The sequence below is a fragment of the Mastigoproctus giganteus genome, chromosome 13, assembly GCF_048544385.1.
Source record: "Mastigoproctus giganteus isolate SK-2022 chromosome 13, ASM4854438v1, whole genome shotgun sequence".
In the NCBI taxonomy this organism is placed as follows: domain Eukaryota; kingdom Metazoa; phylum Arthropoda; class Arachnida; order Uropygi; family Thelyphonidae; genus Mastigoproctus; species Mastigoproctus giganteus.
In genome coordinates, this window is record NC_143587.1 from 155,940,217 (window position 1) to 155,964,705 (window position 24,489).

General features: G+C 36.1%; 1 protein-coding gene across 1 annotated transcript; it reads left to right on the top strand.

Annotated features, from left to right (window-relative positions):
- Positions 1 to 324: 324 nt before the first annotated feature.
- Positions 325 to 23,752, top strand: LOC150076541 (uncharacterized protein CG3556-like). The gene is made up of 5 exons (XM_090387379.1): positions 325 to 421; positions 5,748 to 5,961; positions 7,273 to 7,529; positions 17,213 to 17,373; positions 23,546 to 23,752. Exons 1-5 carry the CDS (start codon positions 343 to 345, stop codon positions 23,750 to 23,752), a joined length of 918 nt encoding a protein of 305 aa, XP_090243505.1. The 5' UTR covers positions 325 to 342.
- Positions 23,753 to 24,489: the final 737 nt, after the last annotated feature.

The following is a 24,489-nucleotide window of genomic DNA, read 5'->3' on the forward strand; positions in this document are numbered from 1 at the left end:
AATCCAAGGAAGGGGTTGCTTACTTCCTTTTCGGCTTTCCTTAATATAGTTGGATAGTTGTCATTTGTCCCATGCGCCTTTTTCTCTGTCCATCTTCGACTATTTTTCTTTCCTCTCAGTTATCACAAAATAACTCAGCTCCCTGTAAGTTTTATGAACTTCTAGCATCTGCTTTTATTGAAGCTATTTTTTAATATTAATAGAAATATGATACATTAAAAACTTTTGTTTCATTTGCAGTAATATTCTCTGTTTTTCTTTAATAGGCGGCGCTGCTAATAAATTATAAATGTGCAGAAAGACAAAGGAAAGAGATAGGATCTGATCTTATGATTTTTCACGATGAAAATCATCTCGAAGTGTAGTATTTTTTTATCCTTATGTTTGTCAGCCCTTTTTGTGAGTGATGGTGGTACGACAGGTATGTTTCTTACTCCGTGAAAACGCTGCATTTGCCGTTTTCTTTTTTCCCTTTCTAACATCGTAACTTACTTTTACATTCATTTTGTGAATGGCAAGCTTTAAGACAATTTATAATATACCGAAGCTTGTTAGATAGTCGCATTCTAATTTTCTACTCCATTATGTTAGAGATATTCCCGGTAGTCACGTTTATGGATTCAACGCGCTGCCTGGTGGAAATCGAGTTAAAATTGATTTGTGATAGGCAGGAAAGCTCATCCCAAATATAGTAAGCTACTCAAAAGCTTAGATATCGGAAATAATGACCACAGCAGGAAAAAAGATATTTCTGAATAAATCTTAATTCTCAATATTCTATTACTTGTCGGGGTTAAATAAGAACAGAAAGACATAAGGCTGTGACTGAAGTCACGAGGAGAAATGGTGAGACTTAATTTTTTCCTTTGTCTTCTTCAAATAAACTACCTTAATAGAGATGGTTGCGAGTCTCGCAATACTTCACTGCGTTCTTGTGAGATTCATACTAAAACGAGCCTTTCTTTTATTATTTCTAATTTCTGCTTCAAGAAAGGTACAAAGTGGCAGAATACTGGTTGAAGATTTCAAAATATTTCCGATATCGCACGAGTCTATCCAGGAAATCCTGAGAAGGAATAGTTTCTCACACTGAGGTCATTAATGTTCCAATTCAGTCATCAGCGATATTTCAGCTTGCAAGCTTAGAATTCTATTCTAGCAGCACAATGTATTCCTTCTCAGGATTTCCTAAGAGGAAATCCGCTCTCGGGGAATAGCAGATAGAAACTAAGATTACATTGCTTAAGTAAGTATTGAATAATTTTCCTTTTTTTAAATCGGTTTCCTAGCATTTTCTTATATACTGGGCTGTCAACAGCTTGCTACAATGTACTACAGTGGGCTGCATATATTTACAGCTCAACTGCAACATTCCTGAAATTTTCAGGTGGGGGTGGGGAGGGTTTGAGCTAATAAAAGGAAAAATAGTACTACAGAAAGCAAATATTTCGAGTTACTAAATAGTATTGCTTGCCGAAATATCACGAGTACTATAATTTACACTTGTAAATGCATTTCCCATAATAACGATAAATGTTCAAGCAGCCCTTGCAATGTCTGTGCTTAAAGAAAACTGAAATTTTACTTAAACGAAACTGCAAAAGGCAGTTTTAAGTTTAGTGCAGAACAAGAATGTCTGCTATTCGACTAACAGTAATGAAAACAAATCCTGAAAAGTTCTTAACATTACTAGGCGAACTCGAGTGACATTAAATTGTCTGTGAATCTGTTCAGACATCGACTCAAATACAATATAACAAATTAAAGCAGTTAAGAAAACTGTTTCATTTCTCATTCTTTTGCTGCACTTTAAATAGCTGCAAGACATTCATCTTTCAAATTGCCATTTAAAGAGAACACTTTAAATGGCAGCCAGTCGTGACTAGCACCTCATTTTCACCCCGCATAAATTTGCAACAATCTTTTTGTGATCCGTATAATATTTGTAATTTGTAAAAATAAGTATGAGAAAGCTGAACTAGCACAATTTTTCTAATATTTCCCATCAGTAAAATAAAAATTACCTAAAGCACAAGCGATTAAAACGCGCAGAAAAATTAAATGTGTGAAACTCGTATAAAGAGGAGGAAAAGAGTGAGACGCAGCTCTTCCCTTCTGTATTTGTAAAGAAAGAAAATAGCCATGTTTGTAAACGACTTCCACAAGTACATTAAAATTGAGACTATTGAAAATGGTAAGAAAGATACTTGTGATTCTGCAGTGAAAAACTGCAGAATATTTTCGCACAGGTCATCAAAACTAAGATGTTTCTTTGACATTCACTGAATGCCACATTATGCTAATAATTTTAACACCGATGACAGCTACCAATCATTGACGAATGAGACCATATCACAAGCTGTTCAATCAACAATAAAATATCATCGCCGGGAGGACTATGGTACGGTTTCTTGCAGCCAATTAAATTTACAAATTCCAAGAAAATATGCATAATACAGTAGGCCTTAACAAAACAATACTTTAAATATAACTCATTTTCTCTTATTGACAAAATGACCTGATGAAAATGCTATATAATTCAGCACATTAATAACATTTCATCGGGATCTTACAGCGAAATTTCAGTGTATCGTCCAATGATTTTTTTAGGGGTGGGCAAGCTATCCTAATATTGATGTGTAGCCTTCATTTCCACAAGGGGATGAAGCTGGAATTAATTTTATCAACCTTTTTAATTCATCTGCCCAATCCTTTAGGTGTTCTCCAGACGAAGCCAGTCTTGTGCAAAGAGGTATCATTTTTGGTAAAGATTTCGAAGTAACTGAATTGCTTATATCGGCGTCTATAGCCTCTTCCCTTTCGCTTTTTCGTCATGTTTCATAAAGATCTAGACAGTATGTACTTGGAAGTAACTATAATAAGACAATGAAATATTTTCAGTTATGAAGTTTGACTTGCATTTTTCCCAACAAGCCATTCGCAATACGAGATGGATAATTCAATGGTATTTTAGGGGGAGGGTAGCGGTTCTTGTGCTTCTGGTACCCACTTCAACATCTAGCATTTCACTGCATTTTAAGTCAGACATAGATTAAGTTTTTTACCCTACATGATCGATGCATTCATTTTATAGAAAAAATTATTGGACACAATTCACACACCAATGTCTCTTAAGAATCTCGTATCGCCTTTGTGATAATTCATCTTGCAGAAGTTGCTTGCCAATCTGGAGAATTTAAAACTTCATTCTTAGATGTTGCCTATATAATTTTAAACGGATCAAACTTAGACACTGCATTAAAAGAAACAAGAGCGTCAAAGACACCACTACGTCAATTGAGTCATTAAGTAGCTGAAATTGCTGGATGTGCGTCTATAGCGTCTTCCCCTTTCGCTTTTTCGTCATGTGTCGTGAAGATCTGGACAGCGTATGTATTTAGATACGGCTCAGCACGTTTAAACAAGGAAATATCTGTAGAATCGGAACGTTTGGATAAAAAAAAAAAAGTTTAAATAAAAATAAAACAATTCTCAAACTTTAATTATTACCCTTCTCTGGTAGGGGAGTTATCCCCCATTTTCCCTTGTCTGAAAATCGGAAAATGAATGAATCGTTAATGATATATATTTTTTAAAAATATTACATCAAAAATTTATTTAAAATTAGGCTATTCTCTGAATTGAATGATGACTTATTTTCTAGATAATGTATCCATTAACCATTTATAATAGCACAAATGATGTATCCATTATTTATGCTATTATAAATGGTTCGAATGCTCGAAGCAGAAATTATACAAACTTATTACCAAAGGCATGCCAAAAATACTGCATTTTGTTAACGTTGTTTGTTGATCGAACTTTGGGTATCCGTTTTCAAAGAGAAGTTGAGCAGTTTACTTGTAAGGTACTTGTAAGGTAACCCTCTATGCATACTTAGAGACCTTTTGCTGTTGACCTGTTTTGCTAACGGATTACCAAAATTAGATCCGAAACGTAGACAAGAATATGAACAATATTTAGTATATTGGACAATGGTAATAGGTTTCTTTTTGACTTAATAAACCACTTAAAATTGAGTAAATAATGTGGGTTCAAGTGAAATTTTAATAAATTGATTATTCATCGGCGTAATACTTCTCATAACATAATCAATACTTCTATTTCAGCAAATCCCCCTCCCCAACAACATCTGGGGGAAGTTAGGTGATACATTCCCCTATGCGCTCGCTTAATAATCGGAAAAGTAATCAGCAAAAAAAGTGCTAATATTCACTTAAGCTGTGTCCAAACGTGCTTTGTGAAACTAAGGCCGATGTTAAAAATACATCGGGATGATTTTAAATTCAGTTCAGATGTTGATTAAGTGTTACGTGTTACTCACTTTCAGTTCGTACACTGGGAAAGCTTTAAAAGAATAAGAGACTACCATTGTTCTCCAATTTCTCAGTTGGATCATGGATCTGGAGTTACATAGTGGGATTGTTGGTGACGATGATGTCAGTCATACAAGTCAACCCGAGGATGGACAAAATTTATAGTTAATGGTCTTACTAAGCTGCGATTGAAATATGTTAAAACTCTGCAAGAGCTGAATAAATTCTTATTCTCAAAATCATTTAAGTGAATTACTCTTTGATATATTCTACAAAACGTACCTTAATTTCTCGTGATCTTCGTTTCAACAAAGAGCTGTTTACTATCCATGTCAATTGGACTGAAAGCACACCACTTGTCAGGTAGTTTAAGTCGATTTTCCAGAAATAGGAAAAACGCATGCGCGATATTCACTATTAGGATTAGTCATTGGTTGCAATGAAGTCATTGGTTCCATTGAATGTATAAAGCAGTGGCGAAACTACCACATCGTCAGGGCGGCAAACACGGGGAGGAGTGCTCCTGACTTTAATAACTGGTTTTAAAGATCACATGGGCTGATTGGCATTCTGACGGGGGGGAGATAGAATTTATAAGTTCGCTATTGGTGTGAAGTACGTGGCTTTTTGCGTTATCTTGCTATTCCTGGTCTGCAGCTGTAGTTACAAAACCCAGAGCTCAATAAATATATCTCACTTATAAACCATCTTTGAAAAGGAAAAATTGCGGTAATTGATGGTAATAGCCGCTCATTTTGAGAAATCAATATTTTGTTGTGAAGTGTTTTAAACCGAAATTATTCATGCAGCTCTATTTTCTATAATCCCTCATATATTGTAGCACTCCAAGATGATCTGCAATGGTTTGTCATTTAACCAATATTGAATGATACCCGTGCCGACGTGTTTGGAATACGACTGTAGAGTTTGAGAGGGGGGGCGCTTGTATGTTAAAAACTTTAAGTGGAAAATTTAAACTAGTCCTGTGTCCTCTTTATCTCCGTCCCTGGGCTTTGGTGCCCGAAGCTGCCAACCAGTGTTGACCCCTTACCTAAATTTAACGTTATTCTGTCTTATATTTTTTAAAACAGTTGCGCCTAATTTGCTTAAGCAAAAGAAAACCGATGTTGCTGGATTTGGTAGATTCCACTGTACTGTATTTGTGGCGATTACTTTTAACTGGTTATAATGATATTTAAACTTCATAACTATTACGTAGAATCGAGTTTCTATTATTGCCACTCTTATACCAAGTGAATATCAAGACAGTTTAGCTATTAATTAAATAGCTGTACATTAGGCTAACGTATCTGGACCCTTGTCGAAATTCCGACAGGGTTCCTGAAACGTTCCTCTAACTCATAGTCGTATGCTTCTTTTCTCATCAGACCTAATTGGCATCTCTTTCAGATACAAATAATGATGACAAGGTGTTGAATAGGAAAGATGCTGTGATGCAATCAATAAACTGGTTGCTGAGTCAACGTAGAAGTGACTGTAGTTGGGGAAAAGACACTCCGCGGGCCATTATATCTCTCTGCTTAGCCAACTACACCGGTAATCATGAGGAAAAGGAACTGATGGAGAAACAGTTAGAGCTTCAACTAGCAGTAGATCTCCTGAGGTAAGTAGAAGGACGAATTTTTTAAAGTTACCTAAAACCTGCTGTTATTGGAATCTGGGGCACTGCAGTACTGTCAAAGGGTTGTGAGTTGGGAAGCCCCCCCCCCCCGACTCTTGAATTTGGGGTTTAAGTTTCGGGAAATATACGAGAAAACTTTCTCCAGAGAATAGACGTAAAACAAATAAATAATAGTAGTAGTTTGGATTTAAATCGTAAAAGGATGGTTGGTCTTTACAGACCAACTAAAAATTTCTTTCCATCTACGCGATTCAATCCCAGGCTTTTCACACAATGTGCGAAAGAACAGTGAACGAGGGCAATTGAGTTGGTGAATGCGTGATAAATCGTTAATAAACCCGACAGACTCTTTGGGATAGTAGAATAGTTTTTGGGATTACATTTCGTCAGACGTAAGAACAGTATTCCATGGCGGGATGAATGTGCGATTTATACAGAACTGGAAATATTCAGAGTACAAGTAACACTAGAGTGAAAGAAAAGTTTTTGGAATTCAGACGAAACTGCATTTTGATATAGTTTCCTCTATGTCAAGGAATTAGATGTAAGGATTGATTGAAGTAGAAACGTCGGACGTGTTGTTATCTAGATATATAGGAATGTTGTTGAAAATAAGCACAGGCGCAGCAAATTGTTTTTCTTACACAAAATAAAATAAATTTAAGAATCGAAGTTAACTAAGTTGTGTACGTCCCCACTGAAGAATGATTTCGATCGGTATTTAAGGAGCTGTTGGTGGATATTCGAATATATTGTCGTTAGCAAAACTACGAATGGGATTTACACTCAATAGGAGAAGGCCATCGATGTACAGCAGAATAAAAATTAATTAAAGATATGCTTACTACTATACAAACAGTTAGTGCATTAATACTTAAAACGGGGAGAAACCTTTGATTCTTTAACACTGATGTTTATAGGATATTCTCTCTCATCCCCAGCTATGTTATTATAAATCCCGTTTATTAAACTGGATCTATTGTATAGTTACATTAAAAAAAAAAAAAAATCGAACACTCAATTTCCCTTTTTAACATAATATAAGATAAGTGGTTGCATTTTGATTGCGTACTCTTCTGGAAGGAGGGGGGAAAATGTTACAAATAACCCTCCCATTCATTTAAATTTTTTTTTTATTGAAAAGGCTACCATTGGAAACCAACAACTTAATAATTTCTCAATAAAAACTGTTTTAACCTTTAGGAAACATGAATTTCTCACTTTGAAAATATCTGAATGGGTGGTAACATTTACGAAAAAGAGTTTTGTAACAAACTGAATTTCCTTTTCCAGAAACGAAAGTAATCCGATATCAGTCACTGAAATGTCACTATACATTAACGCTCTTTTGGCGACTTGTCGAGATCCCCGGAACTTCTATGGTATCAATCTTCTAAGTAAACTGCACTATCAAGTGGCGTATGCAGAAGGAACTGTCAACCCAATAGCTATCCTTGCACTCTGCAATGGGGAATACGATCTCACCCATTACCAAATTAGTCGTGTGTTGGACTTACTCCGGATAAGAAGAGAAGATTCCTCCGCAGTTGGTAAGTGTGGCACATTCGATCCTCTTCGTCTTTTCAAAGTTTCTCATTGAAAATACAAAGGCATTTTTAACTTAAGTGTGAAACAAAGTTACATTTCATTATCGGGTAATATCCATAAAAGTTACATCGCGAACAGTAAAATTACAGCTACATCTAAACAAAATATTCATAACTGAATAAGATAATTTAGAAACATAATTGAACAAATGTTAATAAAAAAATTTTATATGCTTATTTACAAAGACTTGCGTCCACTGTTTGCCTTAAATGTGGTAAGATGACAGAATCAGTTTTAAATGATGACTACAAGGAAGAAAATCTTATGTAGCACCTGTCGCCAAATTATAAAATTCCATATTTAATATACTTACACATTTATGTAGCCGCTCCTTATATATGCACAACTTCTGGCTCCACAATGCTAGGTGGTAATTTATTACATTAGCTGATTATTCATTGACTAAAAGCAATTTTTGAATTATATTCCTTTATTTGGACCTGTTTCCCTATGTTTGCGTCATCCTAAAGAGAGAAAAATATACCTCTATTATTAATCTTTCTCAATCCACAATTTGAGAAAATTGAGGCATGTATATCTGCGTGGTTATCTGCAAATAATCAAATAAGCGAGAAATATTTCGCTTAAACACCTCTCAGACAAACATGTATACTCCAAACTCTGCAACTTGCAGAACTGGAGCCTCTTCCTGTAAGAATCATTGCATCACTCTATTAAGCAAGCGTATAAAAGAGGCCGATACCTTTCTTGAAACGAGGGCTCTAGATCTAGAGTATCCACGACTGCAAATAATTAATCGATTATTTGAGAATTTATAAAAGGGAGAATCAGCATCATATCCGCGTTAATACTTCAGTCAGACTTGGCGCATCATATTGCTAATGTGCCATGAAAAATGAAATCATCTGTTTGGTCCCAATTGTTAGCAGAGATGCATGCCATCAAGGGAAAACCGTAAAGATTCACATTGTGAATCTTTACGTAGGTTGAGGTTATAGCCCTGCCGCGCTCTTCCAATTTTCTTCTAAACTGTTACATTTAGGGAGAGATGGACTTTGAATAAATTCGTTGTACTGAATTTTTCATCAAAAATATTTCGCTCAAACGAAACTTACAAAGCATTAATAATATGCTTAGTTGATAGTCTTAAATATTTTCGTTATAGTGAAAAAATTCTGTAAAAATGTTTTTTGTTGTTAACGAAATCTTACCATATTGAATTATGTATTACAGACATACAAGTTTGTGCAAGTGCACCATGTCTATACGCAGTAAATTAACCGACGTTATTATTATAATATATGGCTTCATTTCATTATATCTTCGTTGAACATTTGGTTTATAGTTTGAATAAGTAACGCTTTCGCAAAGGAGAAGACTACTGTTACTTTTCTCAGTGGATACCACTGCCCAGACGTCCGTTTCAGGATATCTAAGTAGGAATGTAAGACTCTTTAACCTACAGGTTCGTAAAAGTTGGATAAAAGCTGAAGAGTTAACGGAAAGAAGGACAGTAGGAGACCAAAGTTTATCCCGAAAGTAAAGGAGCCACATCCATATTACTAAAACGCACTCTTACCTTGAATAAGTAACGCTTCTGCAACAGAGAAGACTATTGTTACTTATTCTCAGAATACCACCAAAAAGTCCGTTTCATGACTATTTGTTCCTTCGTAAGTGGTTGGTAGGTACTCTGATGATATAACAGCTGTTATATTATACTACTGTTGCAGTTTTACTCTGATGTTATGACAGCTGAGTCAACTTTACACAATCAAGATACGTACCACTGATGAAGGGTCAAATAGCCCTGAAACGGCCGTCTGGATGGTGGCATCTATCCACCTTTCTGCTCTATTGGGGAAGCGGTTATACTTCAAACAGGCAACTCTTTGCGAAGTTATTCACAATATGAGATGTAATGAAATGCCTTATAATAACTTCGGTTAGACGTGGTGCATCTGCACTGACTTATGTATGTAAATTTTCCAGGAGTCTGAGGCTTTTGCCTTGAAAATTTATTAAGAATTTCAATGTTACGTAATACTGAAATATAACGTGATAAGAAGATGGCGTACCATTGCAAAATTTTCCATAGGGATTTTTCCATGGCTTTATGTTCCACTCTAAACAGTGTTATTCGATCAACTTTTCATTTCATAAGTCCATAAAACAAATTCTTGAGATATATATTTTTTTCAGTTATCACCACAGAAGTTTGTGCCACCAGATAACATTTAGTTGGAACTGAAATTGCCTATTACACTGCTTATTGGAGAGTAATAGGCAATTTCTGCTTTGCTGCTCTCTGTGAACTGAGGTATAATAATATTTGCAGTCATACGGATGTAGCCATTTCAAAATGCAACCAACCTTCTCCCTTTTACGTGCACGCAAATAAATTGCTAACCAGGTTTTACTGTAAGATATCTTTACTCCAAGCGACCCAATAGCTAAAATCGATAAAAGTAAACTCCCAGCAAAAAAAAAAAAATCTGGAATAAGTAAAATTCTGTACGCCAAGTAGAAAATATCAAAATGAAAGTTTAATTCTGGTTTAATTAAATTTACTTCCTTATCAATCAAATACTTTTGATTGATAAGGAATGTTTTGATAAAACATTTTTACTAATAAAAATTTCGTTTTAAGCGAATTCCAGTGAGTCCCTACTTTGAAATCGGTTTCACTAAATCCATGAACATGCAACTCGAAATTATTTTTAATCGTTAAAAGCATTTGAGTTTATATTGTTATAAATGACAGTTTTGATAAAAACAAATTAAATATGATAATGAGAAAAGATCATTAATATTTGTATATAACTCTGCTTGAGCTATGGTAGGCACACTATCCCAGAAATCTGAAACCATGGGAAAAATTGTTCGTAAATTTAACTTCCAATAACGGCTTTATTATTTCAGAAAATAAAAGTTGAATGACCCATCTATATATTGCATGTATGGCTCTAACATTACAGTTCAAATAACAAATGAATTCAGAATTTTTTTTTTTTAGATTTTTATTATAAGTGGCAAGAAAAATCCTAGTGGTCAGGCGCGTGAGTGATAAGTACACGTACCTTGAGTGACCGGGGTTCAGGCCCGTGACTGCTGAATACGGTGCTGTTTCTTGTATTCTGTCTATCTTGTGAACTCCTCTGACGGTTTGGTCGTCCGGGAGTATAAACAGAATTTATTTAAAGAAATGATGCAAGAAAGAAAAAGCTTATACAACATGAGACAAAATCCAAATTTCCCATTTCGCCTGTCCTCTAACAGTTTATCTAGTTCTTTCTTGAATTTAAACTATCCACTTCCAGAATAGATGGAAATTTGTTCCAACAATCAGACAAATTAACGCATATCCAACCTGAAACCATCCTTTCTCAATTTCAATTTATGCTCCCCTCATGTGTTTAGTCTGAGCAAGAGGAAGGATGCCATTACTATACAGATTACTCATCTTACTTCTCACAGGTGCCTGGTATCTAAGCGTTGCAATTTGTACAGCTGAAGCTCTTTCCTGGTAAGAGCACTTTTTTGTTCCCCTCATCAATCTTGTTCTCTGCGCCGGTTCCATCAGACCCACAATCCTTCCTGATATTGAGGTCTTCAGACCTGTATGCAATATGACGCGGTCTAATCATTGCCTTGTACAATGGGTAATCTCCTCTTTATCTCCGTTAACGAAATCCCTCTATATCACTGAAAAAAAACTCATTTGCTGTCCTGTCTGCACTGCTCCGAGAATTTCATATCTGGCTGCCCAATTACCCCCATTTCTTTTTCCATTGCCTTGAATGCGACACCACACAGCGGGTACATTAATTTGGGATTACTGCTCCCAATATGAAGTACTTTGAATTTGTCAATAATAAACTTAAATTTCCACTTCTCAGCCTATTTGCCAAATTTTTCTACATCCACTGCAATAGCATAACCTGATTAATATAATTATCCATCATACTAACCTTCGTATCATCTGCAATCAGCCTTCAATATCATTAATAAATATAAAATGCAATGAGCCAGCACTGAACATTGGGGGAGGGACATCCAGTAAATACATTTGTACAAGAAGAGTAGTGCCCATTTATAAATAGTCATCGCTTTATCCATTTACTTTATCCTCCACTTTCCCAAACTGATTAAAGTAGCACTGTCTTAGATCTTGTGCTTCCTAACTTTCCGTAATTCCCACACTGCTCCAATTTCTGCAGTAGTCTTTCATGAGCATCAGCGTCAAAAGCTTTTCTGATATCAAATCTAAGTATATTGTTATATTTTTTGATAGGTGGAGGAGAACCAGGGTATGTCTGCCGGGAGCAACTATTGATGATGTCACCAACAGACTGTCAGATTTTAAAGGGGGTAAAGAAAATATTATTATTCATGTGGGGACAAACGATATTAAACGTACACGATCTGACGATTTGTTGGAAAAATACAGGACCATGCTGAGGAAATGTCGCGAGCTAGGCCATAATGTCTGTGTCTGCAATTCTGCCCAGACACGATAGGAAGGATTATATGTTAAGAGCCTTGTGGATTAACTCAAGACTTGAAGGAATCTGCAAGGCTTTAGGGGGTAAATTTCTATCAGCATGGCCCACACTTGTAGGTAGAAGGAATTTGTTTTGTAGAGACGGGATACACTTAAACAAAGGTGGTGCAAAAGTTTTTGCCAGTATTATTGAGGATACCTTAAAGGTTCAGGGAAACTGCTAGTTAGGGGGGATGTGGGTAATACTGACACGCGTTTATCTGATAATATTGGTCAAAGTAACTCTTGCACATACCTCAAGAGTTCTTATCTGTTACCCCAACTGGACGTATTATCTAGATGTTCTGGGGGCACAAACGTTTCACGTGGGCGGGTAGCTAATGCCAGGGAAGAGAGCCTAAAAAACTTCAAGGGTTGTGTTAGGGTTGTTAAATATACAAGAACAGTAAATCTTAATTGTTTATACAGTAACGTTAGAAGTGTCGTCAATAAAATGAGCGAATTCGAACTGCTGGTTAAAACAAGTAACGCGGACATAATAGGGCTTACAGAGACGTGGTGCCACCCGGAAATTGGGGATGATGAGTTTCAGTACGGCTTGTATAATGTATTTAGGAAGGATAGGTTAGATAGAAGGGGTGGTGGGGTAATGCTTCTTATCAGAAGCAGCCTGAGTGCGACGATAGCTTTCCCGGATTCAGACGTCTCACATGCTAGTATAGAGTCTGTATGGTGTGAGATAGTTGGAAACAAAGGTATAATGCGAGTAGGAGTAATCTACAGACCAGGTGATTGTGAAGATTATGACAAAAGCCTCTACATGCAAATGGAATGGGCAAGTAAGCGTCAATGCCTTATTATGGGTGATTTCAATCTGCCTCTAATTGATTGGAGTAAATGGGAAGGAAACTCGACATGGGGAACAAAATTTTTAAATCAACTAGATGACTGTTATTTGTATCAACATGTCAGGGAAAATACTAGAGAAAAGAATATCCTAGACCTCATCATCACACATGAATCAGATGACATAACAGGGCTGACAGTAGAGGAACCAGTAGCAGGAAGTGATCACGGAGTTCTACGGTGGATGATGACGAGAGAGGTAGCAGAAGTAAAAGGCAAAGGAATGGGTTTTAATTTCAGAAAAGGAAATTACGATGCCTTAAGGTACTACATGGCCTCTATTAACTGGGTAGATATCGCGCAGAGAATGAATACAATTGAACTGTGGTACGCTTTTAAAACATTAATCACAGATGCCTTGAATGCGTATATACCATTAAAAAAAATACTCCACGAGGAGGGTTCCAAGTTGGATGACTAGTGAAGTTGCCGCATTACTTGAGCAGAAAAAGGTGGCATGGAAAGGTTACAGAACAATAAAAAGTACTGAAGCCTATAACAGCTACAAGGTGATGTGTAATAGAGCCACAGAAAAGGTTCGACAGGCAAAGGCAGTTTATGAGAACTCACTAGCAAACAGAGCAAAGAGGGGGGATAAAGAATTCTTCACATATATAAATGCCAAGAAGAGCAGGACAAACCAGATCGGACCTTTATGTAAGGGAAAGGGGATAGTAATAAATACACCAGCTGCCGTTGCAGATGAACTCAACAGTTATTTTGCATCAATATTTACAAATGAAAAGCCTTTTGTGGCAAAGGGAAATTGTGGGAGCGAAGTTAAAAAATATGTAATTAATGATATTGAAATTTCGCAAGATTATTTAATGAAAAAACTTTCGAGCCTACAGACCAGTAAGGCTCCTGGAGTTGATGGAATATACCCTATAATCTTAAGAGAGGCAGCAAGCGAGTGCATTGAACCATTGAGGCTAATTATGCGAGCATCATTAGACTCTGGGGAGATTCCCTTGGATTGGAAAAGTGCAAATGTATCTCCCATACATAAGGGTGGCTCTAAAAGTGAAGTTGGAAATTATCGACCTGTCAGTCTGACTTCAGTAGTAGGGAAAATCATGGAGGCAATGATCAAGGGTGGAATTCAGGATCATTTGGATCGAATTGAAATTCTCAAGGATACTCAGCATGGTTTCGTAAAGGGAAAATCATGTTTAACAAATCTGGTTCGCTATTTCGAAAGGGTCACTCACGAGCTGGATTTAGGGAATAATTTCGACATTGTTTATTTAGATTTCAGCAAAGCTTTTGACTCAGTCCCACATGAGCGGTTGCTTTATAAGCTGGAACAGGTTGGAATCACTGGGAAAATCCTTAGATGGATAGAAGGATGGCTTCAGGGCAGGAGGCAGAGGGTTGTGATAAATGGCTATTCCTCAGATTGGGTTGATGTAAGAAGTGGGGTTCCCCAAGGATCAGTATTAGGACCACTGTTGTTTTTAATTTTCATAAACGACATTGATGAAGGGATAGAGGGCGTGATGTCTAAATTTGCAGATGATGTTAAAATTGGGAGAGTAGTTAATGATCACTGTCAAGCTGAGCTTCTTCAGAGAGACCTAGATAGACTTCAGGAATGGTCAGAAAAATGGCAGCTGTGCTTTAATCCAACAAAGTGTAAGGTATTACACCTGGGAAACAGTAATCCCAAAAAAACTTATTCACTTGGTGGAGTTCAACTAAAGCCAGTACTGGAGGAAAGGGACTTGGGTGTTACGATACGGTCAGACATGAAATTCTCTGAGCATTGTAAACAGGTTGCAAGGAAGGCCCATGGTGTCCTATCGATGATCTATCGAACTTTTGCAAGTAGAGATAGGGACGTGATAATTCCATTATATAAGGCTTATGTTAGACCACACTTGGAATACTGTGTTCAAGTATGGAGACCGCGCCTGAAGAAAGACATCGAGCTTCTTGAAAGGGTGCAAAGAAGGGTAACTCGCCTGGTGAGATCGGCAAAAGGGCGTCCTTATGAAGAAAGACTTCGAATATGTGGGTTGCAGAGTTTGGAAACTAGACACCTTAGAGGAGATTTGATTGAGGTGTTTAAGGCTCTGAGAGGCATCAGTAAAATGAATGAGGACAAAATTTTCAAGATTATAAATGATGCTAGAACTAGGGGACATAAATTCAAGTTACGGGGGGAAATGTTTAGATTGGATTGCAGGAAGTTCTATTTTAGCCAGCGAGTTATAAATTACTGGAATAAGTTGCCTTCATGGGTGGTAGAGGCCGACAGTTTGGGGAAATTCAAAGGTCATCTGGATAGTACTTTCGGGTAAGGGAAGCACATAGGATGATAGGTTTAATTTCCTTTTTATTTTATTTTTTTTATTTATTAATTATTATTATTTAGTTATTTATTTATTATTATTATTTTTTTTTTGTTTTTATCATTGTTTTGTTCGGATTTTTTTTTTTTTTTTTTTTTTTTGGCTGGTGCAGCATAAGCCATAGGCTTTCTTGCACCATGCGGCCGTTACTAATACTATATGATTTTTTTTGCACCCAGTTCCTTTTTTCCTGTGTCATAGTATCCAATCAGATTGCTTAGATAACATTACTCCTTAAATTCATGCACTGACGGCAGAATAATTGCTTTCCTGTCTATATGATCCAGCATTACTTTTCTACCAGTGGCTCCATTATTTTCGCTGGAACTGAAGTCAAGCTACCAGGTCTGTAATTACTCGTGTCTCGCTTTCTGAATTAATGCATTTGCCCATCTCCAATCCATGGGGATCTCTCCTGAATCCAAAGATGCTCGCATAATTACGGCCAAAGATTTGCTTACTTCCCTTATTCTAATTTCTTTTAGTTTACTTTACTTTATCCTCCACTTTCCCTCAGTTATCACAAAATCATTCAGCAGCCCGCAGTCTAGGATCATCAAGTTAATCCATTCATATCTAGTGGACCATTGCGATTTAACCCCTTCTTTCCACTGTTTACATAAGTAAAGTTCTTGTTGCTTTTCTTTGCATCCGCAGTGTTGAATCCAGGGGTGAGTGATCGGGGGGGAGAGTTTCACCCCCGGTGGAATAAAACTTCCTCCCCGGCGAAAAATAGTAATTTTTATTTTAATATTCGTTCAAAGTCCTCGGACGTTGATATTTTCGCCAAACTCTTTAATTTTAATTGAAATTTTCTTCTTACTGCGCTCTTTAGGTACCATATTATCAGTTTACAATGTTGTAATTATAAAACACGAATTCAATAAATTTATGTCAAATAAACACACCACAAAAATTCACATCAACTATAAGTGTGGTACCCGTTAGGTGGTACACGGCGAAATAAATCACTAAAATTCAAAAGACACCAAATTTTCAAAATATTAAATGGGCAATATTTTTGGTTGCCCAAATCGTAAATAAAAGCCACTATTTCAGGTGTCTGCAATTTCGTTTTATGGTTTTCAGGTTCCCTTAATTTACCAAACAATCCATCTCTTGATAGTGCTTCACACAAACAGTCTCACCTTGCACTGCCTCGATAGCATCATCACATATCCTTACACCCCTTTTATTTAACTATATCCCATCCCTATAAAAACAGTCATGTTAACAAGCAGAGACCTCGCCGAGAAAAATTCTACCCCAGGAGTTGTACAGTCTCTCTCAGGGGCGCAATGAATGACAAGGCTCTCATCAGGCACTCCCTCCAATCGTATTTGGGAGACAATTTCAATTCTAACTCGCGGCTTTCTATCAACATTGGTCCGTATTTGTTAATTAATTCCTCAGATTTTCTGCTTTCAATATCTTTTAGTGCCAACGTGAACAACGGTACCACCTTTGGTGCCCTTAAAAGATGATAGTTGCTCTCTTCAGCGTCATCTACTTTAGCCCCAAGTAGACATACCCTGTTCCTATTTCACGTGTCCTTTGCTCAGTATAAGAGTATTTCCCACTTCTCTAACAATCGAGTAGCTACTTCTTGGGTGCAAAGATTTCTGTTGCAGAGAATGTCTTTGTGTTGTCTGATCCGGGAGAATAGGTTAAAGCGTTGGGCTGGGCAGCTGAGTGCTTGATGAGTCCCTCTCCTTTAATGCTTCGAGATAAATGGTATTCTTCAAGCCCTCCCCCATCAGAATGCCCATCTTTGCAACGAACACAAAGGCATCCTCTAGCAATTACCAAGGTCAAGTAACGAACAAATTCAAGCTTAATCAAATAATCACAAATAAAAGTTATTGAAATGCTTTGTTTGACAGTAGTTCTAATATTTCAGATCTACGTGCTTTGGCTACTATGGCAATCGCCTGTCTGCAAAGAAAAAAGCATTATGAGCTGCTAACCACTCATCTGTATAATTCAGTCCACGAATTACTCGCTCAACAACGTCATGATGGCAGCTTTGGAAACGTTTACACCACTTCTTTAGTAACTCAGGTTAGTTTTTTTTTTTTTTATGCGCGAAATTACTGAAAAACATGGATCCTTTCCATTCGTGGAAATGAAGGTTATAGTCCATTAAAGATAGGTTTTACTGCATATTACAATACTTTGAAATTCATGGAAGCATTCTTTAATTCTTCCAACTAGTTTACATCAGAGGTGATCGCTAGATCTAATACACAGCGATTAAAACCTTAACTGCTGTAAATCTTGTGTACTATAAATAATTTGCATAAGAACTGTTTTCATTTTATATCCAACTTTTTTTTTTTAATATAATAGCCTAGCTTAACAATACTGCAGTACGTGTTTCAGGTAAACCAGAAACCCAGATAATAAGCATCCGATTTACCACAGGGGTTCACATCTGGTGAGTATGGACTTGGCACACCCATGGTCCTGAGCTGGACATCATTCTTCTCTTTCTTGGTGATTCCCTTATACTTTTGACACACTCTCTCTCAGGGTAACTTTGGAATTTTTTTTTTTTTTTTTGGCTGGTGCAGCATAAGCCTCAGGCTTCCTTGCACCGGTAATACGAAAAGCTTTCGGGCTTTATGTAGCCCTTCATCAGTTAACCGTTGGACAAAGTTTTACGAACGTAGAACTTAAGAGATTGCGATGGCAGTCATGCATAGCGAATTGCGTGATGCAGCAACTAATCATTGGAACTTAAAGCCTGTGGTTATGACGTATGGGAACGTTGCCAACGTTTGTCAGTCATGATAATGGTTGCTTCGATAATAGGATGAACACGACATACCCTGTTTCTGTTGACAGAAGTATTAGAGCACGTGATGTGGAGTGATTCCAACCAGGCGCGGCGTTGGTATTGGTTGGACCGATCGACAACCATGACATCGCGGCGTGGGTTAATGTCGTGTCGAGTTAACCAGAGGTGCTCAGCAATGGCCGAATGTTCTATGGCCGCTAAGCGAATGGCTCTTTCGTGTTCTGAAATACGTTTGCTGTCTTAAGCCAGTTTTCCCGACGTAGCAGCTAGTGCAGTCACGGCAAGAAGTGCGGTAGATTAGCCCAGTCTGTAGTATGGTGGAATGGGTGTTTTCACTTTGGAGATGAGGGATCGCAACGTCCTGCCTTGGAGTTTCTACGGTACTAATATCTCATGGGATCAGGTGCGTACAACTCCCAGGCAGGAAGAAGTTGCGATCCCTCATCGTGTGTGTGTCAACCTAGTCAATATCTGGAAAGTTAAAAGCCCCCATTGTAAGATAATCTGATTTGCCGGCTCACTCTATCCTCTGTTTAGTACACCCATCACAGTCATTAAGCCTATAATACACTCCTACTCTCATTTTCGTTTCTTCATTCAGCATTGCACTGGCCAAAAGATTGAATTACTACAAAACGATAGTTATAAAAATTATATGGAAATAATTGAAATAAGATTTAATAGAATATTTAGAATAAAAAGAAATGGCAAATGAAAATTGGTCAATAGAAGGAAAATGGGATTTTTATAAATGAAGCCGCATATGACACATTAGGGGAACGATATTTCAAACAGAATAAAAAAGGGAATAGGCATAATGGCGCACAGAAACGAGTCAGCAGAAATCAAAGTTATAAGCATTTCAGAAACATTCGTCAAATAAAACATGTGGAAATATATGAAGAACAGAGCTTCGAAATGGAATTAATGCGCAAATAACAAAAATTGAAAAAGAATATTGGGAGGTTTTCAAAGGAAATGGAACATGGATTTTATGGAACCCAAAAAATATGGGAAGAATACAAAATCAAGTTAAATGTCAAAATAAATATCTATTTATATAGATAAATTATAAAACAAAAAGCTATATAAATTCAAGAACAGCAAATACTAGAAAAACAAAATGAAGCCGCATATGACACATTAGGGGAACGATATTTCAAACAGAATAAAAAAGGGAATAGGCATAATGGCGCACAGAAACGAGTCAGCAGAAATCAAAGTTATAAGCATTTCAGAAACATTCGTCAAATAAAACATGTGGAAATATATGAAGAACAGAGCTTCGAAATGGAATTAATGCGCAAATAACAAAAATTGAAAAAGAATATTGGGAGGTTTTCAAAGGAAATGGAACATGGATTTTATGGAACCCAAAAAATATGGGAAGAATACAAAATCAAGTTAAATGTCAAAATAAATATCTATTTATATAGATAAATTATAAAACAAAAAGCTATATAAATTCAAGAACAGCAAATACTAGAAAAACAAAAGAAAATATTATTAATGAAGAATAAGTAGAAGTAGAGATTAAAAATAGGGAGGTACAGATAAAACAAATGTTTAAATATGGTGGAGAAAAGTTAATTATAAAGTTAAAGTATTAAAAAATTTGCAGTAAAACAATACAACATGCAAATATACATAGGTAATACCAGAAAGAAATTAAGTAATTTTAATTATTTTAATTTATTTTTTATTCTAAAAAATTAAACTCGAATTGGAATTTAGCGATAAGCAGTAAGGTTACTGCATTACATACACCAAAATGCTACATATGCACTACAATTATTACAATTGAACCACAATTTCTTTGCATTCAACACGTTAAAGTAATAAAAAAAGTTTATTTTGAAAGGAAAAAATTTCCTTGTCACACCTGGAATGATTTTTATTACAATAACAATATTTTTGGGTTATTCTTTACAATCTGGTGCCCCTTCTGATCGATCGTTGCAAGTAGCAGTGATTGACAAGACTTAGCCCCTCCCCCGGTTTCTTTTATTTAGCGTTAGTGAATTCCTTCCCCCCCCCCCCCGATTGATCACAAATACGAAAAGCAGGAACCTGAGGAACTTTAGTATCTTATATGGCTTGAAGGTACAGAAGAATCTGCTTATCACAGGTATTTATAGCAACATGATCTTCAATAATTTTTTAAAATAAAAATTTCAATACATTAGTACTTGATGACTTAATTTGTCATACTCCATCATTAACTTCAATATTCTTTGCGGCCCACAATTTCAGGACTCATATATATACATATATTTCGAGAATACTTTTAATGACATCCGAATGATTTTAAACTGACACAACCTGAATTTTACTCCAATCTTAGAACTGAAGAAACCAATCAATATTGGGGTGTCGCCCGAGCTGATGCAGCGATAAAGATTATTCATCCATCCACAGATAATTCTTTTCAAGGGAGCCAATACTTTTCAATGCAGTATTTCTTGTAAAAATGCTAGAAACAATTCATTTTCTTGTGAATGCAATTATTTTAAATACCCAAGATAAAATATGCATAAGATAATGAAAAGCAAATGCAGTTTATGCAGAAAAACTTCTGAATATTGAACATTACTGTTATCACTCGTCGTTTTATTTACGTCCATTTGCTTAATTAATGAAATGGGAAATTAATGCCGTTGTGAAAATAGCTTATCATCAAACAAATGACGCAAGCCCTAATATAGATAGCAGAAATGTGCCAGCAAATAATTCATGCAACGTATAAGGAAATAATTAACTTCTCCATATGATAAAATAGCTAATACTGCACAACGGCACTTTTTAATGGATAATGAGCATTTTACAAAATGAAAGTAATATACATTTGAACTCTTACATGGAGGCTAACAAAATACTCAACTAGTCCTATAACAGCGGAGTTATATCCAGATTCCACTTTTTTCAGGAGAAACTAGAATTACGTATCACACCGAAATGTAATATTTTTTTTCCCCTTTTTGATATGATTAATTTGTTCAAAGTAATTCTTTAAAGAATTAATTTTGGCTATTTAAAAATGTACATAAATATGTACATTTTTAAACAGCCTCGTAACTGCGCCATTTGCACTTAAGTTCTGTAGAATTAAAATGTTATATTGATTAAGCCCTCTAGCGGTAAATTCATACCAAAACCACTTAAAATATATTATTTAGTTTCATCAATACGAAGTTTGGTTTAGTTAAGGTTTGATTTTTCGATCATTAAATACGTGCATATTGTGTTTCTGATCATTTATGTGCCCTGATCATTAAAGAGTAGTGGTAAAGTACAATTTGGTAACTTGGCAGCATATAGCTACGTTCTCTATATAAAATTGCCTTGCGCCAGTCAACTCTTAGGGTGGTAGAAACTGAAGACCTGGGAGTAAATTATACAGTAAGGTACGAAATTTTCTGAGCAGTGCAGCCAGGCTTCCACAGCAGGCCATGGGGTACTGGCAATGACATACAGGAATTTTGTTATCAGGGAAAAGGAGATGTTATCCCTTTGTATATGGCAATGGCAGGCCACGCGTACGAGTACTGCATACAGGCCTGTAGGCCTCATTTTAGGAAGGATGTAGAGTTTCTTGAGCAAGTACAAAGAAGAGCTACAAGATTGAGGGGAACGAATGGGGTACTCCTACCAAGAAAAGCTTAAGTTCTGCAAATTGCAGCGTCTGGTGACTAGGCACCTGCGAGGTAATCTGATTCAGGTATTGAATAGGTTGAGCAGGCTCAATTCTCATGGTTGTTGTTATGGGAGTTTAAAGGCGCATAAGCTACTATGGCTATAATGCGCTTAATTCTGATGGGATTCTTCCTTTTGCCCAGATTACGAACCTAAGGAGCCATAAATTCAAATTGAAGAAAGACAGTTGTCGAATAGATGTGAGAAATTTGTCTTTAGCCAGCGGGTTGTTGATTGCTGGAATAAACTTCCATCTGTCGTTGTGGAAGTTGATAGATTAAATAAATTCAAGGAGGAACTGGACAAACGTTTAGAGGGAATGAATGTGCGTGTTGTGTTTTTTTTTTTTTGGCTGGAGCTACATAAGCTTGCTTCTACTATTGCTACTGAATGTCAATAAGAACTTTTACTATTTAAACTTCTATAAATGATCTCAAAGCACTTGCAGTTGTGTAATGTGTATATCAAGGTTGGGCTTGAATGCTTATATTTGAACGCCTTGAGGCGTCCTGTCATGCGAAGCCATATTTCCTTTTTTACCTCTAGGATGTCTAATTTGATTAGTAAGAATTTTCAAAAATCTTCGGGGCCGGTAAATCTTGTCAGTACCGAAACGCTCGCAGGCCACGCTTAAAACATTTTGTTTTAAGCAAATCGCCAATAGTTAATTGCCCAGCAAAGAATGATTATCCAAAATACACTGAATAACAAAGATTAAATAGATTATATTGATGTAGAGGTTTTTTTGATTCTCTGAAACTTCCTTTGCTATATTTTTTTCTAAGAGCATTTCTCGAACTCGTTACTCAGCAGGTATATTATTTCTTTCTTTCCCTGTATCCTACAAGGCAGAGGATCTGTCACTTATTTTTCTTTCAGCACACTTGCCATTCTTTCAAAATAATAAACGTACATTAATTTGTGGCTTATGACACAGCTTGGAGCCACCGGTCCAGGTGAAATCTGAAAAGACAATTAAATCTCCAAGTTAACCCAAAGAAATTGAAGCATCTGCATTGTAAATAAAAAAATAAAATAAAAGTTTTTTTGTAAAACTCACTTGGCACAGTTCTTCCATTAGTCGCATCAAAGCAGGAGAAACCCATTTTAAGATTTTTTCCGTTGAATACTAAGCACTCCCTAAATACATTAGTCTGCAAGTAAATCAGTTCGAAATAGGTATCACATATTTTTGCCATGTAGTCTACACTACTGAATTTTAGGCGCCGAAGTTGCAGCATCCTTGAAGTAGCTGCGAGGTAGTGGCACCTTACTGAAATAAAAAAAAAAAAAAAAAAACATTCAATTGAACAGTAAAACTGTTCAATTCGAAGAATCAACTTGCAAAATTGACTCACACTGGGTTTTTTCAGTTTCTTAAACATATTCGTACTTCATTTAACTCAGGATACTGTAGTACAAACTTTTGTTAAAACACCTGTCTGATTTGTTGGTCCATATAATTTCATAATTTGGCTAAATATTCATTGAAATAACGTTTAGAGTACTTAAAAAAAATGCAAATTTTTACTTTTAATCTATATTTTAGAATACTTATGCGTGATAAGTAACCATAAGTTACACGATACCACCATAGGTATCTTGCAGCGGTTATAAGTTACCACTGTACGAAATAAAGCAATTAATACTAATCACAGCAAATGTTACTCATGAATGTTTTAAATCATGTATATAAAGTGCTTAGCATCATAAATGCATCATGTTTTAAATCATTAACAGGCCATTTTTTCATCCGGAGAAATGGATGCTAAATGGAACGTAGCCGCTGCCTTGAAATATGTGAACAGCTACCGGAAATCGGATGGTTCTTATGGAGATCTTCTCTCTACATACTTAGCTCTTCCTCTGTTCACTGGTCACACCATATTGGACATCCGGTGTCCCACGAAAACGGAAGAAGGTAAGGTGCTTGACTGTTTTTGTTAGATTTTACTGGATCATACGGACTTTTTTTTTAGGACGAATATCTTTCTTGTACCGATTTCAGCTGTTGAGGTAATGTTTCCAAATTTCGAACAGCCGCCGCCCCTTGGGCTGTTCAAAATTTTAATGACTTCTTTCAGACTTAACCATTTGCCATTTTCAACGATTGGCAAATTATTTTATTTAACGGAACTACCAAACCTCAACCATTAGAAATAGCACATCACTGATCGACAGTCATTATTATCTAATGAACCAACAGTAGGATTCTTGCAATCATGAAATTAAATTGCACAAATAAACCTGCTTTGGCCATAACAGTAATTTAAAAGTTGTCATTTAAAAAAACTCGCATTTTTAATTTTCAGCTTAAAAAGGATTTTTCTGAAAATTTCCATAGTTTCGAAATTATGGACAATGCAAAATGGCGTAAAGATCAGTGGTGCATAGTCTTTAGGGAACTGTGGAACCCCATTTTTATTCGGAAAATAAGATAGACCCACAAGAGTTATCGATATTGGATTCTAAACTTTGAATTGAAAAATTGCTAATCTTAAACGAAGCTGAATTAATATTAACTGTATTTAAACTTTAAATTTAAAAAATCGAAATACAGAAATTATTTTATTTTTAAAAATAAACAATATTAAGCATTGGCTCTTACATTGTGTGAAGGAAGTCTTTAGTTAACAAGCTTACCAATGTTTATTTTGACATTGTAAAGTTCACTCCTCAAATCT

Excerpts from the sequence above, each read along its gene's own strand:
- LOC150076541 (XM_090387379.1), top strand. The coding sequence starts at position 343 with ATGAAAATCATCTCGAAGTGTAGTATTTTTTTATCCTTATGTTTGTCA. Across the intron at positions 422-5,747 it reads GAGTGATGGTGGTACGACAG|ATACAAATAATGATGACAAG; the intron begins GTATGTTTCTTA and ends CATCTCTTTCAG. Across the intron at positions 5,962-7,272 it reads CTAGCAGTAGATCTCCTGAG|AAACGAAAGTAATCCGATAT; the intron begins GTAAGTAGAAGG and ends TTCCTTTTCCAG.